Genomic DNA, 16,301 nt, shown 5'->3' on the forward strand with positions numbered 1-16,301 from the left:
GGAGGATTTGGTGTCTAAAGCGCTCGCTTGATAACTTGATCGTGTTCCAAAACTGTTCAGATGTGCACCAGTCATATTCAGTGGGTTTGGCTGAACAAAGAGACTGTCAAGGATTAGCGAGATACTCACGTGGACAATTGCAACGAACAATGGAAACAGGCTCCGCACCAAATTTATAGAACAGGCTGCGAGGTTCCAAGAGCGAGATCATGTTGGACGTCGCGCGACGCAAATCATGCCGTTGTTCTTCTGCTGGGGTTCAACAGCAACACACGAGAATCTGGATCTAAGGCTCACCTTGAACTTTCCAAGTTGATCGTACACTCATAATGTTGATCTCGTGTTCAACCCAGATTTTGATGAGAGAACGTGAGAGTCACCTGCCACTGGTTGCCATAGTCCCGAGACAATGATTGGCTTGGGCCCTTGTGAGACTCTCCCACCTCGAACATCTGACTTTGTAACTCGCCAGGAAGTAATCTGTTCAAGCTAATTGTCTCTGGACCTCATTGAGCGGCGGCCTGGTCGAGGTTGTTGTGTTATGCCGGCGTAGTTGTAGGGAACTCCATAGGGGTAATGCTGCAAGCCAGAGCGGCGGTTGATAGATAGAACGTCGGAGTGTCAAATAGCTCACACCCGTCTGATGACGGGTTTGGAGTCAATGTATAGTGCGCGAAGTCGGAGACCGGTCCAAGAGGGCTATGTTGGTCATTAGGAGTGATTGCTGCAGGTCCCAGCGGTCGACAAGGCGACAAGGCAAGATGGTGGAGCTGGGATGGGGCCACATGACAGTACCTAAGGTAAAGAGTGCGGTGGACTCAACTTGCTTAAGGTACCGAGAGAAGGCAACCGCCCCCTAAAAGGCATGCCACTTGTTGGGCCCTTCCCATCCCAGATCATGTCCTCCCTTCCTCGTCGTTTTTCCTTGCGTCATTCCTCCGCTTCTCCAGGCGCGTGCTACAACAACCTCACATTGTCTGCTTCATCTCATCCGCTCAAGCATCCTCAACAATCATCAAACATGACCAGTCATCCCAAAGCATTGTCCACTCCCTCACCGAGCCATCAGCTGAGTGCCAAAAGCACAATCACATGCGCCCCTCACTCAGACATTCAGTTCTACTCCCGCGAACCCTTCATCTGTCCTTCCAGTCAAGATACAGCAGACTTGTAGCCATCAACATTGTTGTCTGCCACCGCGCCCCCTCAAAGTCAGCCTCATCGAAGCACGGCCACTCTTGTGAAGTTAGATCGAGATCCAAGTCCCTTGTTGGACCGCCGATTCGAAGGCCAACAGCCCGAATCTACTGCGTTAGGAACAGCAACACGACCAAAGCTTTGTGAAAAGGCGAAAAGCGGCCAGGTCCAGCGAGCTTCAGCGGAGATGAACAACCAAAGACTCCATCAGATCCAGAAACACAGGCCGGTGAGATACTTTCAACCGTACCTACAAGATACTCAGAGCGTGGATCACTTGATCCAATCGATCAAGCAAACGTAGTGCGTACAATCAATAGGTTAACACCAATTGACAGAGACATTTGCGCCCCGGCGCCTGAGGTTTACAAAATACGCACTTTCAGAAGATTACACAAAGGCGCTCAATTTCTCACGATTCTCTTCGGCGATGCTTGAATTGAGAAAACTTCAGAACTACACTCAGTGTCCGAGCTGTATTATAATGGCTATCCACCCCCTTCCTGAAAGACCGCCGAGCCAAGACTCAGGGCCACTCCTCTGATGCCGATTGTCAAATACCTCGATCGTCGAAGAGCTTTTTCAGACTATACAAGTCACGACCAGTTCGACCCAAGGGTGCAATTGAGCCACGTATTTTGACAGGGAGGTATAGCAATCGTCCAGCTTTCTTCAGCCTTTGGCGAAGTCTGCTGAGTCGGGGCCAGTCCTGCTCATGGGTGCGGCTGAGCCTAGGAGAGATTGAGAACGCTATTGAACACGGTTTGAATGAGCAAAAGAATGCCGCATGTCCAACTTCGACTGAGCGTCGGGCCAGTGTTGTTGAGTCAGTATCCAGCTTCGACTGAGCATTTTCGCCAGTCTTGCTGAGTTCTTCTCAGGGGATGACCACACTTGGCTCGATGGAGGAATGGTTATGAGGTCTGGCTCGCACAACCTCCACGTGGTGTTGCCGGAGACCTGATCCGATGGACTTCAGGTAACGTGGGAGACGCAATCCAAAATGGGAGGGGGCCATGATCGATGCCACCACAAATTGATCGGTGTTACAAAATTGTCACTATTTGCTAAGTGCCCTTTTAGTCGCAACCCCTGGCTCCGAGAATCTCTCCTCTGACAAAACGATCCAGTCTCGACCGAAGTGTTCCGATGCAACTCCAACTCCCCAATCATACCACGACAAGAATAAGGCGTCAGGATAAATGAGAAGGATGGATGGAAGTCGCTTTGGTCGCCGATTGGTAACTTTGATCGCGGGAGGTTGTGTTTGGGTAGCGGTGGACCTGTTGAGCTGAAGTTTGTGCACATCCTCTTCCATATACCGTGGGTATTGACCTCCCATAGTACAGGATCTGATGACAGGATTCATGTGGCTCTAGAAAGTATTGGAGACACGTAGGCATGGAAAACCGCATGGATGCGAAAGACACAGACGAGAGGACACCCGAAGAAACAAACAAGGACAGAAACAATTGCAACTTGGAAGTTTGGCGACCTAGTGCAGCTAGAGCTCTGAGAAGAGGAAGGACTCTTCGGCTTTGTGGAATGGATTCGAGATAAGAATCGGATACTCTCTGGCTGAAACTGAGGTGATATTGTCAATCTTTTAATCGTGAATATCCCGTGCTACAAAACTCGCTGAATGTTTTGAACTTCCCATCGCTTGCCCTAGTCCTCACTACATATGCACCAACCCATATCCTTGCATTTTATATTGCAGCTTCTTGTACGAGGCCTTATTGCCTGGAGACACAAGAAACCTAACCGCATGTGTAACCGCAAACTGTTGATAGGCTGTCCTGAAGTTGATCTGGTAGTCACGGCTGCGATCATTCAGAGGTGCGATGGGCCAGAAGATCCCAAATCACTGTGAATCGAAATGCATACCGAGCTTTTTGGAAAAGGCCAGCGAACTTAGATGTATACTGTTAGCCTTTCTGTGAACAACATGGCCCCAACAAATATAGGCATACTCTGCACCACAATACTGTAGCATGGGAGTTAAAACTTCTTGCAACTACTTTGCGTCAGTTACCCAGTAGTAGGGCCACATTACGTCTTCTTCGCATGGACTGTACGCACTGTATTCCCGTTTTTGCCAGCAGGCGCAAAAACGTAGGTCCATCCTGAGCCAATTTTGCAAGTGTGAGTGTTCCTTGCAACTCGTCTCGTCTTCTTACGGGCCTTCAGAAAGCCTCTATTTGTCAATTATACGGACTTATCCAGCTCATGGCGTGAGTCTCGAAGACATGGAGATCGAGATCAGTTGAAACGCGATGGTATATCTTGATCTTGGTGGACGCCGGTGTATTGCATACCACGGTTGCGCGGTGTGAATGGAAATCTAGCAGCGTGGTAAGTTTGAATACATAGATCGACACGCAGCATGGTAAAGGGGTGAACAGTAGGTACCTGTGAGGTAAATTCCCATTAAGATCTCGGGTTGAGCACAATCAGGGGTATTGAACTTGGGTCCAGGGGCAACGTGAAAACAAGGCTCATCAAGATTCCTTTTGTTTCGTACATTTACCCGGCTCCGGTAACAGGATGATCAGCCAATAGAATCCGGTAGAAACTGTTGATAACAGTTTGGCCTTGGGACCTTATGTCGCATCATAAAACGGTTCTCCCAGGTTGAATGCGAAGCATCGCAAAGGACTTCGTCATGGCACTGGCCAGTCCATAATACGCCTCGCCACCCTGTTCATAGGCTTTTGACTGCAGCAGCTTTGGTCATGGTGAATCAGTGGTTCCATGAGATGATTGGTTGAGACGTTTGCGAACGTGCATCTTGTGTTACTGACTGTCACTCCCGTTGCCACTGGCGCTGGCACTGGATTCCCACTGTGAGTTGGACTGATCGATTCACTAGCAAACGTAAGCCCCATGTTTTTGTCTACAAAGGCCAGGTCTTCGCTTCCAACTCTTTTCCCTTCTTCATCCCTCAAGCCTTCTGTAAAAACATTTAATCTTGCTTTTCAAGTTCTATCCAGAAAAGTATACAACCGCCCTCAGGTATGCTACTCTACCGTCATTAAATAACATGTCTAACGCACTGTAGTGACCATGGCGGAGTCCTCAGTCGGTACTTTTCCCACCCAAGATCTTCAGAGCACCCCAACTGCTACAGAAACTTTCTCAACCTTTAAACCTTTCCCACGCTTACCCACGAAGTTACGACTCGAAATCTGGAAGTCAGCCTGCCTGCCTTAATCGTCGAGAATCGAGAGGGACCTTCACTACGTCGCGGTGGACGTCGTAGACACTCAAGGTTTCAGGATAAAAGACTACAAACATCCTGTCACTGGTGACCCAAACCTCGAGGGCCACGACTACGACTATGAAGGCATTGGGTATGTCACTATGAGAGCCCTGGAGAGCCCATGGGGTGAACCCGCCAATTCACTATCTCCTGTCAAGCACGTTAACAAGTCAGCCTATCTCTGGGACGCAGGTCTTTGGCTGGCCTGCAAAGAATCCCGTGAAGTGGTATCAAAGCATCTAAATTTGAAGGAATGGCTTGCGTGTCGACAACAGCCCCTCCCAAGAGGCGAGTCCGCATGGTACGACAAATCTTTCCCCTCGGCTATTGTTCTTCAGAACAAGAGCGAGAAACGGTGCCCGTTAGTGAAGCCGTATAGTGATATGTTCTGCATTGACACCTCCAATCTCGAATCAGTCCCTGCGTGTTCTCTCGACATGATGCTGTTGGCCCCTTTCTTTGGCACCAAGAAGTTCACAGTTATTGGAAGTTGGAACATTGCTTTCAAGTTCGACCGCAGCTGGAACGCCAGCTTTCCTTCTAGCTGGTCCGATTTGATGAAACGAGAAGACTCTATGCGAAGCCGGCTAGCGACGTCCCTCTATTACCAGGAGATGGCGGTTTCTACTACACCATCCCTTTGGCTCATCGACGATGACGTTCACTGGGTTGCACGATATCGCCAGAGGTGTTCCACTGTGTGGCGCGACCTTGAACACGAATATGTCGAGATCGACTGGGATGAAACTCGCAGCAACATGGTTGATGGAACTCAGGGTGCTGTAACCGATTTCCTGGTTGCCCTTGAACAACTTGCTAACAATGACCCTTACTTCTACGGCTTGGTCTTTCTATTAGTCAGACTTCTTGTTCGAAGAGAGAATCAGCTGCCGGGGTTTATTGACGAAGGCGTTCAGAGTAGCGATGAAGATGGAGAGGATAGTGACGACGGAAGTAACGACGGAAGTGACGACGGAAGCGATGATGAGAATGATGGGGCCAACACCAGTGGGGAAGGAGAAGAGTAAATTGAGGTTGCTAAGGACCAGGAACATGGATATCAGAGGAAGTCATGTACTTGGGTCTTATTCCAGTGAGCAACGGGAACAGCGTATTTGGTCGGAAAGTTGAAGGGGGTGTTCTGTACTCTATGGTAGTAGTGCACCAGATGTGATGAGATAGAGCAAGTACCCAAGAGCAGAGTAATGAATTTTGGCTTTCAAATCCTACGCAATGGGGTGTCGGACTCTTCTTTGCTAGTCGTGCCATGTAACATCTACGGATGATACGGTTCTAGCACTAACATTTTGTGAGCATTTTACCAAAAGCAGAGACAATATTAAATATTGATATCAGCTTCAGTCGTCGAAGTTATTCAAGAACATAAAAGAGGCAACCCCGAAAGGAGGATGTTCATTTCATAGATCCTCAATTTTCAAGACGGTTGGAGGCCCTCATTTCTAAAGTGCTCGATATCAAGCACGACCTTGCTTCCTCCAAACTTTTCAGAACCCCAAGTCAGAATCATCATCATCCTCCTTCTCATCCTCATGAGGTCCTCGTCCTGTACAAAGATCAATTTGCATATCCCGATGAGCAAGGAACTTGATATTTCTTGATATGTGAGACTCTAGGTTAAAAGTCCCGGCCACGCCAAGATTATCGAGACTATTTGTAAACGATCTGACGCTTTCAAAGACTCCATCGAAATCATGGGTCCTACGACAGTGGCGGCATGAAAAGTACTCGGAGACCGAGACATATTCTGTATCGCAATCATGGAATGGTTTTAGGGGATGATCAGGGTCAATTGTCCATTGACCATTCTTCACTATGATCCAAATCTTAGGCGTAGTTGAACTATTGAGATATCTGTTGTAAAGGAAACGTGAGAGACATCCACGGGCCGAGGTCTCTGACATGAGATCAAGGTAGCGTTTCGGGAGGTCTTTGTTCCAAGATTTGTCAAACTCAAATGCAATGTTTTGGATATTCGTGGTCCATAATTGTTGTGAGGTGAAGTCTGGAATCTTGATTTGCCAGATTCCCATATGGTTGTCGGGTGTATTCCAGGTCTTTGACTTGATGCAAAAGATATCTTTAGCCGGGCAAACAGGAGCATGCCAAACTCCTCCAATCTCGCGGACAGGTAGCATTGCAGGCGGAACAGACATATCTCCATAGCGATAGTGATTCCAGTATCGTGATACAACATACCGTGACTCTTTGCAGGTTGTCAATAGCGCGTGAACCAAGCAGGCCGAGTGATCATCTCCGTCAACAGCATCCGCCGTGGATTTGTGATAGGCCAAGATGGTAGTATCGTCAGCACTGGGATCCAAATCAATGTAATGCATCCCAATTCCACGGAGACTGTAGAGATCATAGGAAAGACATGCTGCATCCCATATTTGGATCCGAAGCTCAGCGGGCAGTTTAGGGAACGGATGAAAAGAGCAGGTCATGTTGGTAAGGTGTGCGCGATTTTGAGAGGGCGTAGTCTCGTCTGGCAAGACGATCTTTGACTTGATAAAAGACGAGTCTTGTGAGGTTGAGTGGATTCCGGGGAAGATTCTTCAAGAACGAGGAGTGAAACAGAGGGAGGAAAGGCAGCCTCTTTATAGGTAATCGAAAACCTTGGACTTTGGTGAGAGGCATGATTAGTGACTCAATACCGAAAGCTTCACCAATATCTTACTTATTTATGGCGAATTATTGAAGCTTTGAGTTCTGTAGGTAAAATAATAAGTTTTACTTGTACAACTTGACAAACCTCCTCACCGCGGATTACCTTCAGTTCTTGAAACTTTAAATACTGGATCTCTAGTCTCAATGTCAGAGGCAGCGCTCTGTCTTTCACCAATAGGACTTAGGAGTTTGATCTGTCGTATTACTCAACAGTCTGGCGGGCAAGCTCTCGCCTATCAACGACTGTTCGTTCTGGCCGACAGGGACGGTCGTCAGTTCAATACTGGTCATTCAAATGACAGCGGCCATTTCAAGGATGTAGTCTGCTGGTTCTACCAAACCTTATGTCCAGTTCCTCGGAGACCGAGAAGAGCCGCCGTTGATGGGCAGTAAAACAACAACACTCCTGCGACTGATAATAAGGCGGAGTAATTCATTCCCGCTTGAAACACTGCTTCATCACAGGCCATCAATAAAAGCGTTCACGATCGCCGCCTATCTACCATCATTAAGGTCGGATTTATCCCTGTTCATCACATGCATCACCGTAGCATTGGTCAGGTAAGATCCCGCCTTACGTAGCATCTCGACCGATTGACCAAACTCAAAAACTGATTCCTCAGCATTCTCGCAATCGGATATACAAAATCTGACATATTTCCGGCGCTCATCGCGATAATCTCCCATCTCGGATCTGGAATCTGCATTAATAATGGTAAAAATGCTGTGGTGGAGATCTGACAGCGTTGGTTGCAGCTCTATTGGCTCGGAAGTACGGATCCTCGGATATACACAATCTTTCGGACTTGCTCGCCGCTTTTTATAACTATACCATCTCGTCATCCCTTGATAATAATGTTCTAGACAGATCAAACTTGAGCATTATCGATAATGGTGATTGAAATAGAAAAAGGTAAGTTACTGCGCGGCTTGGGATTGTGATGGGGGCTAATGTGTGCAGAGCAAGGCGGCTTTATGCCCGATCCCGAGAGGGACGCGCCGTCGGATAACAACACGCTCACAGGACCCGACGAGGAAGCCATCACAAGAACAAAGTCCAGCGTCTCAATAGCTGAGACATTCTCGCTCCTGCACGAAATCCTCTTCGTGGCCATCATCTGCATGGCGCAGTTCATGACACAAGCCGCGCTCGGAAACTGCCTCAACATCATCCACATCATTGGCGACTCATTCAACCTCACTAATCCCGCGGAGCTAAGCTGGCTCATCGCCGGGTTCTCCCTCACCGTCGGAACCTTCATCCTCTTCTCCGGCCGTCTCGGCGACATCTTTGGCTACAAACGCCTCTTCATCATTGGTTTCGTCTGGTTCGCTGTTTGGTCTATGGTCTGCGGGCTGGCAAACTACTCTAACCATGTTCTCTTCATCTTTGCGCGAGTGTTTCAGGGTATTGGGCCTGCGCTCGTGATGCCGAATGGTCTGGCTATCCTGGGCGCTTCGTACAAGCCTGGTGGTCGGAAGGCTGTTGCGTTTGCGCTCTTTGGAGCTTGCGCACCTGGTGGTTGTGTTTTCGGAGCTTTGTTCGCTGGGCTTTTTGTTCATGGGGATCCTTCTTGGTGGCCTTGGACCTACTACTCTTTCGCGCTCGGACTGGCCTTCATTGCGCTTATGGCGTACTTTATCATCCCCGATCCTCCCCACAAGCTTTCGTCCGCCGATATGAGCTGGGGAGACATCCTTAGCCAGCTTGATCTTCTCGGCGCCATCACTGGTATCACTGCCCTCGTCCTCTTCAACTTTGCCTGGAACCAAGCCCCCATCGACGGCTGGGACAAGCCATATGTCTTCGTCCTTCTCATTGTTGGAGTGCTCCTTGTTCCTGTCTTTTTCTACGTCGAATTGCGCGTGGCGTCGCATCCTGTCATCCCTTTCGATGCTCTGACTAGCGACGTCGCCTACATTCTGGGCTGCATCGTCTGCGGCTGGGCCACTTTTGGTATCTGGGTGTACTACACTTGGCAGTTCTTCCAGATGCTTCGTGGAGCATCACCGCTTCTCACGAGTGCTTGGATGAGTCCAGTTGCTATCTCTGGAGCTTGCGCCGCACTGATCACCGCATGGCTTCTTCATGTGTCGCACCCTGCTTTTGTCATGCTCGTCGCCCTCACAGCGTTCACGACTGGTACAATTTTAATGATGACTGCACCTGTAGAGCAATCTTACTGGTATCAGTCTTTCTTTGGCCTTGTTATCATGACCTTCGGTATGGACATGTCGTTCCCCGCCGCGACTCTGATCCTGTCCAACTCTGTGAAGCGAGAGCACCAAGGCATTGCAGCCAGCTTGGTTAGTACGATCGTGAACTACAGTATCAGTCTGGGTCTCGGATTTGCAGCTACAGTGGAGGTGAACGTGACAAATGGTGGAGAGTCGAAGCACGAGCTGTTGATTGGTTATCGGTCTGCCTTTTACATGGCTGTTGGTTTCTCCGGGCTGGGACTCGGCATCAGCATTATCTACTTCCTCAAAACAAAGTGGTATCAGAGGAGGGGGAAGCAATGAAGAGGGGAGTCATAGAATGGCGGTATTATGGGCGCTAGGGAAATTGATAGATTATGACTTTATAGACACGGCTTACAGCCTCATGATAGAATTCATTTCAGATCAAGGAAGCTTATTAGACGAACCATTGGTCGCCATGGTGCCACATTGCCAACGGGTATACCTCATTCTGTTGTTCACGGAATCTGGCTGGTCACGCTGTGTCATGGTTCAGACTCGGGTGGCGGCAAATGGATTGATCCCTGCAACGGTCACGCATTCTATCTCGTTCATCTCAACGACGAATGCTCCCCTGTATATCAACGCGTTTTGTTCGAATAATATGTGATGAGTAACTCACCCGCTCCCGACTGCATGCGAGACCCTGCTAAATGGTGTCGTCATAACTAGGGCTGATGGCCTCCCGAATGCGAAGTGGACCCCGACATACGAGCCAATCACAACATTCTCGATCGCCAGCCGTTGCTGGCTGTGGAATCAATCGGCGCTACTCCGTAGGACAAAATCCCCTGAACACGTCGTTTTGCGAATGCGATAATCGAGTGCGTAATGCAATCATTTCTCCGAGTGCTATTATCGTTTTTACTCTGTATTATCATTGTGTTGGTGATTAGATGCGCCGCCAATGTTCGCACCGCCAGTGTTATTGTGCAAACGTACGGATAGTGGGATATTCAGGCAATCCCTGGACTGACAGTGGAAATGGGCTGGTTTGTCCGGAACATTGGAGGAATGGCAGAACTTACGAGTAGGTAATCTAAATATATGATCATTTCGAGACGAAATAGCTTCTATGAACGAGTCAGTCTCGTTTTTATCTCATCTTATCGCATTTCGATCTTGGTCGATCGCCAACTCAAGCTTTCCCAGAGACACACTAATCCCCTTTTGGCAACCGACTCGCATGGATCCGAGTGCGAAGACACAGGCACTAGCGCCTATTCAATAAGACTGCAGCCTCAAAACAATGCGAGATGCGAGATTGAGCAGTGGCACAATAATATATATATCTGTGCTCAGTCGCTTCAAGAACATCTTCCCCCATCAATACATAAACACTCAACCAACTAGCATTCTTATACCCGCCAACACTCTTATCCTTCAGCAACTTTACCTGCGCACCAAAACAAGAACCAAAACAACAAAAACATGCCTACTCAGCGCTTTAGAGCAATCATCGTCGGAGGTGGGCCAGTCGGCCTCACAGCCGCTCATGCCCTCTCACGCGCCAACATTGACTTCATTCTTCTTGAACGTCGATCAAGTGCAGTCATTGACGCCGGCTCCAATCTCGTCCTCAACCCCATGGGCCTGCGCGCTCTGGATCAGCTTGGTCTCGCTGCTCCTCTTGAGCAAGTCAGCTCTCCTCTTGGTCTGATCAACCGCCAAGACCACCAGGGCAACGATATCGGAGATGCGTACTGGTTCATCCTGTTTAACAAACTGTGAGTTTTACCCCCTTCTCCTGGGATACCCGTAGCTAACGAGCCCAGACTTGGAACATTTCCTCGAGTAGTCAGCCGCCACGACCTCACCAAAGTCCTCTACGACTCTTTCACTCCTGTCCAGAAGAGCCAGATCCTTACCGACAAGAAAGTCGCCGACATCATCCCCAGCGAAACCGGCGTTCAAGTCTCCTGCGACGATGGAACATCTTACGAGGGATCCATCGTCATCGGGGCAGATGGCGCTCACAGTTTCGTCCGCAACAAGATGCGATCTCTTGCCGAACACGCAGGCTCTGGTGATGTCAACGACGAGAAACCCTTCCTGACCACATTCCGAGCTCTCTGGCTGCGTCTGCCTACCAAGTACGCGGGCATCGAGCCTGGCACCACCTGTGAGACTCACGGTCCTGGCGCGGCCACACAGCTCTTTGCCGGTGAGGATTCTTCCGTCATGGGTCTCTATGAGAAGTTGGATGCGTCTACTCAGGATCGTATCCGATACACTGAGCAGGATCAAGTCAATCTTGTTGAGCGATGGGGACACATCCCTCTTGCGCCTGGCGGCAAACTTACCCTCAAAGAGGCCTTCAATGCTCGCACTCAGTCTGGCCTCGTGAGTCTCGAAGAAGGCGTCGTCAACCATTGGAGCTGGGGCGGTCGTGTCGTTCTCGCAGGTGACTCAGCACACAAGTTCACCCCCAGCACGGGCTCAGGTTGCAACAACGGCCTTATCGACGTCGTCGCCCTGGTCAACCAGCTCTACGCTCTTCGCCAGAAGTCCCCCACCCCAACCCATGCTCAACTCGCCACGGCCTTCCAGTCGTACCAAGCTTCGCGCATGGATCCGGTTGTTGAAGCTTGCCGTGGCTCGGGTCAAGCGACTGCCAGCGCCACTTGGCAGACTGGTGTATTCAAGTTCATTGACAAGCACATCATTGGCATCACCGCCATTCAGAACATGCTGTTCGGACTGGGTGCACCCAAGATGGCCAAGTCGCCCAAGTTGACTTTCATCAAAGGACCGGAGAGACATGTTGGCAAGATCGCTTGGACAGAGCCTCAGGAGAACAAGGTTTACTGATAGACTGGCAATTCGGGATAGTCGCTCGAGCTTGTATTTGTAACTGCTTTTAGATGAGTTAGCGAAGCGTGCTAGACGATAGACGATAGACTTGAGGATCAATCTCATACATTCAATAGAATGCGATAACAAAATTGTGTGAACAATGTAACATATTGGCATCCCCAAAGCGAGAATCAAAGGTCCAGATCTAGGCTCGTTAGCTTGAACCCCAAGCTGTCAAGATAGAAGTCCATAGGCGACATCACAGATTCGTCATCTGTACTTTGCATACTGCTTGTCAGGCGTGCCCATGCGCCGTCGAATGTTATCGAATGCTAATGTGAGATGGAGGTTTACGTTGGCACAAAGAATGAAAATTAGTCAAGGGCGCAAACGTTAAGGATCAAGAATGCCAACGGCTCGGGACGACGCCTCCAATAACGTCGTTGACTCGGCAGATTGATTAATCTGACTGAGTTAAGGCAGTAACTGATCCAGCACCATCGCCACTATAAAATGGCGTGATCTGTTAGTGTTACAGCACGCTCGACAGCCCCGCAAACGTCATCGGCACAACCGAGCTTACAAATTTCATGACGATGACAAATAAATGACAGTGGGATACTAACAAATAAAAGACGGAGTTTTTACGCAAGATTCCGAATTGAACTGCCGGTAATTGGTTATAAGATACTGTACAGCCGTAGATCAATTCGATTTCCCCATCTTCAAATCTTAAATCTGCATGTCACGACTTCTAAGAACAAGACCCATTCTCAAACAGCTCGTCAACCCTGCTCAACTCAGACCTTTCCACTTCACAACCGCCAAAATGACAACCGGACTCTTCAACTACATCGATCCGACATCGAGTCTCGACGACAACGGAAATAGAGTCAAGCCTTGGGCTAAAGTCGACGTTGACCAAACTTCTTTTGAGCGCAGCCAGCACAAGCGCGACGTTGTGGACATTCGCAGCGCCGCTAGCATTACCGCCTTCGGTGTAGATGTTTCTGGCTTCGATGTCTTCAAGTCTCCCGCTAAGGAATCAGAGTTCACCGACGATGCGGCTGTGAGGAATGGTTACTACGGCGAAGTTGAAGCGCTGCTCAAAGAGAGGATTCCTGAGATCAAAAAGGTTGTTATCTTCGATCATACTATCCGCAGGAGGGAGAAGTCGAGTCCAAGACAGCCTGTGCAACAAGTCCATGTTGACCAAACCCCCGGCGCTGCTGAAGCTCGCGTGAGACGACACACCGATCCTTCAGAGACAGAAGAGCTTCTCAAGGGACGATACCAAATCATCAACGTCTGGCGACCCATCGGACATCCGGCAACAGACTTCCCCCTCGCAGTCGTCGACTATCGCACCACAAAGCCTGAAGACATGATCAAAGTTGATCTTCTGTACCCCAAGCGCGAGGACAACGACGACGATGACCGCGGAAAGGAAGTCCTTCCTGATGCTTCGACGCTTCGCTCAACGGAAGGTTATCAAGTCAAGGGCGAGACATATTCTGTTGCGCCGAATGACGGACACAAGTTTTACTACGCCAAGGACATGACGCCTGAAGAGGTCATGTTGATCAAGTGCTTTGATTCAAAGAGTGAGGTTCATGAGGGGGGTCAGCATGGTTTGGCGGGATATACGCCTCATACTGCGTTCGTTGACCCTGCTACGCCGGCGGATGCGAAGGGACGTCAGAGCATTGAAGTTAGGTGTTTGGTATTTTACTAGAAGTAGCGGGTGGTTAGGAATCTCGCGTTCCGGTGGCTCAGACATACTACGTGGCTTTATTTATTAATGACTATCATGAGATCTTTTACTAAACTGTGGCTCAAGTCAACTACATCATTGACGGCATTCACGTTGGTCACGAGTAAAATATGAAAGGGATGTCTTGCCTCGAGAAGATCTGACTTTCTTGCTTATCGTACTAGGTGCCAAGTACAAAGCGACCCATGAATTCCAGACCTTAATGCTCACTTTTCTTGTACATTCCGTGTCTCAATCTCTAGTCCGTAGCAGGTTCTTGCCTCACTCTCCTCGTAGACGTGCTTAGTTGGTCGTGATTCGTTGGTCGTGATCAGGGAGCCAATTCGTCGAAACCGTCCAAGATCCAAAAGCCTTCCCCTTCTCCCCACTGGCTTCGCTAATCCTGAAGTTTAGATGCTTCTTTGCCGTCCTCCCCGTCTTCACCTTCATGCTCAATTTCACGGTCGTTGCCGTCGTCCAATACATCCAATTCGTCAACTCGTTCTTCGATTTGATCTCCAGCGGGTTCCTCCTCATGGCGAACGAGAACTTTGACATACTCAGACAAATCAAAACCTGGAACATGATGACACAAAGTACATATTTCGTCGTCGGTGCAGTCCCTGCAATACGAAAGGGTCTGAAGCTTCTAAACACAGAAGAGAAATCTTAGCATGGCTGAAGCCTCTGCAGGCTTAGCCGGGTAGAAGCCGAACCAGTCATTTGTAACTTCCACGTACGCACCGTCGCAATCATAGAAGATTACATCGTCTTTCACCCGCCAATATGGCCCCCAACGAGCAGCCTTGTTGAGCAGATAGATCCATGGCGCATTGCCATCTCCCCACATGCAGGTTTGAGCCCAAGTGGCGAAAAGACCTTGAGGTGAATCTTCCTCTCTGAGTTCTTTCCAGGTGAGAGGGAATTCGTCGTTCCAACTGGTGTCAAACTCAAGGACAAGATTGAATGAGTGTCGGAGAACAATCTTTTTGCCATTGGGACACGGAACATGAAGGCGAGAAGCCTCGAGGGTGAGTGGCAACAGGGATCTCTTGGGGTCTTTGATGCAAAATAGGTCTCGGGTGGGCATGACCATAAATCGCTCTGCATGCTCTTGGTTGCGGAAAAGGAGACAGGTAGGAAGAAAGGGCTCGCGCTTATGAACTGAGCCTTCATGATCTGGTCGCTTCTCATTCAGTTCCGCATGAAGATCCCGCTCGGAGGGGTATGGTTGGCAAGCCTGATTGAGGCCCTCATCTAATTTGAGGGGGTCAATGTATTTTTCCTGAGTACCGCGCCAGATTTCCAGTCGGAAGTGCGTGGAAATAACCTCTCTCGATTCTCTGCAGGCCTTCCAGAGACCACCGTCCCACATATAGGCTGATCTGTTTGCGCATCCGACAACCTGCTGCTCATTGGCCGAGGTCTGGAAATGAGGATGAAGGGCCTCCACCTCCATTGATGTCATTGAGACTACCACGGCATCCCCAGATATCTCGTCAATGTTTTTCAGATCAATGTAGTGTAGGCCGCGGTGGTTGGCTGCGTAAGGGAAACAAGCTGCCTTCCAGATCTTCAGTCGAAGCTCTGGTGCGAGGTTCGGGAATAGGTGGAAGGCCGTTGGGCACATTTCTTTGGCACACAGGGCTGGCATGTCTTCGGTTTGCTTCGGCCCAGCACCGTCATCAGGATCTTTGACGACCGTGGGTTGTGGCATGATAGCTGTACACCGTTAGACTTATGATATGAATGCCATGATCGTTCGGTATTTTTCTCACCAGTGCACTTTCTGAGTCTTGATAGAGTAATTCAGAGGATATGGCGAAATTAAAATGGGCTGGAGGGAGAATGTCGAAAGTCTGAAGTTGGAAGTTGGAAGTTTGAGGAGTGGTGGAGGGCAAAGAGGAGAGTCTCAAGGAGTGAAGGCTCTTGGTGAACAATACCACGTGATACATTTGCTTCTGGCAGTGGCAACGCCTATAGTAGCTGTGGCAGCGGCCAGTGCTTTCTGTTGAGATGTACGTGCCTGAGGCCCAGACATCCCTTTGTATGTAGCCTGCCCACTTGGGGCCCCAGCTATAGTAGCTAGCTAAATCACCGATACACACCTCTTGCCCTATATCCCTCAACACTTTCTAAGCGGCGAGGTGACTATCTGAGGAACAAGGTAGGGCGATGCCAGTGCCAGAGTTACACATGACTACAGCCATTGAACAAGTAACCTCCAAGTTACATGTTCTGATATAAGCTCTGAGTCACTAGTCTGAACTACAAACAACTTATCCAACTGGATACTTCAATGCCTGGAAAGCCAGCATCAAGAGAAGGAAACGTTCGCCTACCAGCCCCAAGGCCCTTTGGTAC

General features: G+C 49.3%; 6 protein-coding genes across 6 annotated transcripts; 4 read left to right on the forward strand and 2 right to left on the reverse strand.

Annotated features, from left to right (window-relative positions):
- Positions 1-4,263: 4,263 nt before the first annotated feature.
- FSUBG_2903 (tetracycline resistance) lies at positions 4,264-5,487 on the forward strand (the record flags this gene model as incomplete). The annotated part of the gene is made up of 2 exons (XM_036680727.1): positions 4,264-4,391; positions 4,476-5,487. 2 exons carry the CDS (start codon positions 4,264-4,266, stop codon positions 5,485-5,487), a joined length of 1,140 nt encoding a protein of 379 aa, XP_036541491.1.
- A 477-nt stretch (positions 5,488-5,964) lies between these two features.
- FSUBG_2904 (uncharacterized protein) lies at positions 5,965-6,924 on the reverse strand (the record flags this gene model as incomplete). The annotated part of the gene is made up of 1 exon (XM_036680728.1): positions 5,965-6,924. One exon carries the CDS (start codon positions 6,922-6,924, stop codon positions 5,965-5,967), a length of 960 nt encoding a protein of 319 aa, XP_036541492.1.
- Positions 6,925-8,038: 1,114 nt separating this feature from the next.
- On the forward strand, positions 8,039-9,670 carry FSUBG_2905 (aminotriazole resistance; the record flags this gene model as incomplete). The annotated part of the gene is made up of 2 exons (XM_036680729.1): positions 8,039-8,060; positions 8,109-9,670. The coding sequence occupies 2 exons, from the start codon at positions 8,039-8,041 to the stop codon at positions 9,668-9,670; spliced, it is 1,584 nt and encodes a 527-aa protein (XP_036541493.1).
- Positions 9,671-10,819: 1,149 nt separating this feature from the next.
- On the forward strand, positions 10,820-12,199 carry FSUBG_2906 (zeaxanthin epoxidase; the record flags this gene model as incomplete). The annotated part of the gene is made up of 2 exons (XM_036680730.1): positions 10,820-11,115; positions 11,164-12,199. The coding sequence occupies 2 exons, from the start codon at positions 10,820-10,822 to the stop codon at positions 12,197-12,199; spliced, it is 1,332 nt and encodes a 443-aa protein (XP_036541494.1).
- Positions 12,200-13,013: 814 nt separating this feature from the next.
- Positions 13,014-13,919, forward strand: FSUBG_2907 (7alpha-cephem-methoxylase P8 chain; the record flags this gene model as incomplete). The annotated part of the gene is made up of 1 exon (XM_036680731.1): positions 13,014-13,919. One exon carries the CDS (start codon positions 13,014-13,016, stop codon positions 13,917-13,919), a length of 906 nt encoding a protein of 301 aa, XP_036541495.1.
- A 415-nt stretch (positions 13,920-14,334) lies between these two features.
- FSUBG_2908 (uncharacterized protein) lies at positions 14,335-15,654 on the reverse strand (the record flags this gene model as incomplete). Its single annotated transcript, XM_036680732.1, has 2 exons — positions 14,335-14,513; positions 14,682-15,654. The coding sequence occupies 2 exons, from the start codon at positions 15,652-15,654 to the stop codon at positions 14,335-14,337; spliced, it is 1,152 nt and encodes a 383-aa protein (XP_036541496.1).
- Positions 15,655-16,301: the final 647 nt, after the last annotated feature.

This window comes from Fusarium subglutinans, assembly GCF_013396075.1.
Source record: "Fusarium subglutinans strain NRRL 66333 chromosome Unknown NRRL66333_c0000026, whole genome shotgun sequence".
Taxonomy (NCBI): domain Eukaryota; kingdom Fungi; phylum Ascomycota; class Sordariomycetes; order Hypocreales; family Nectriaceae; genus Fusarium; species Fusarium subglutinans.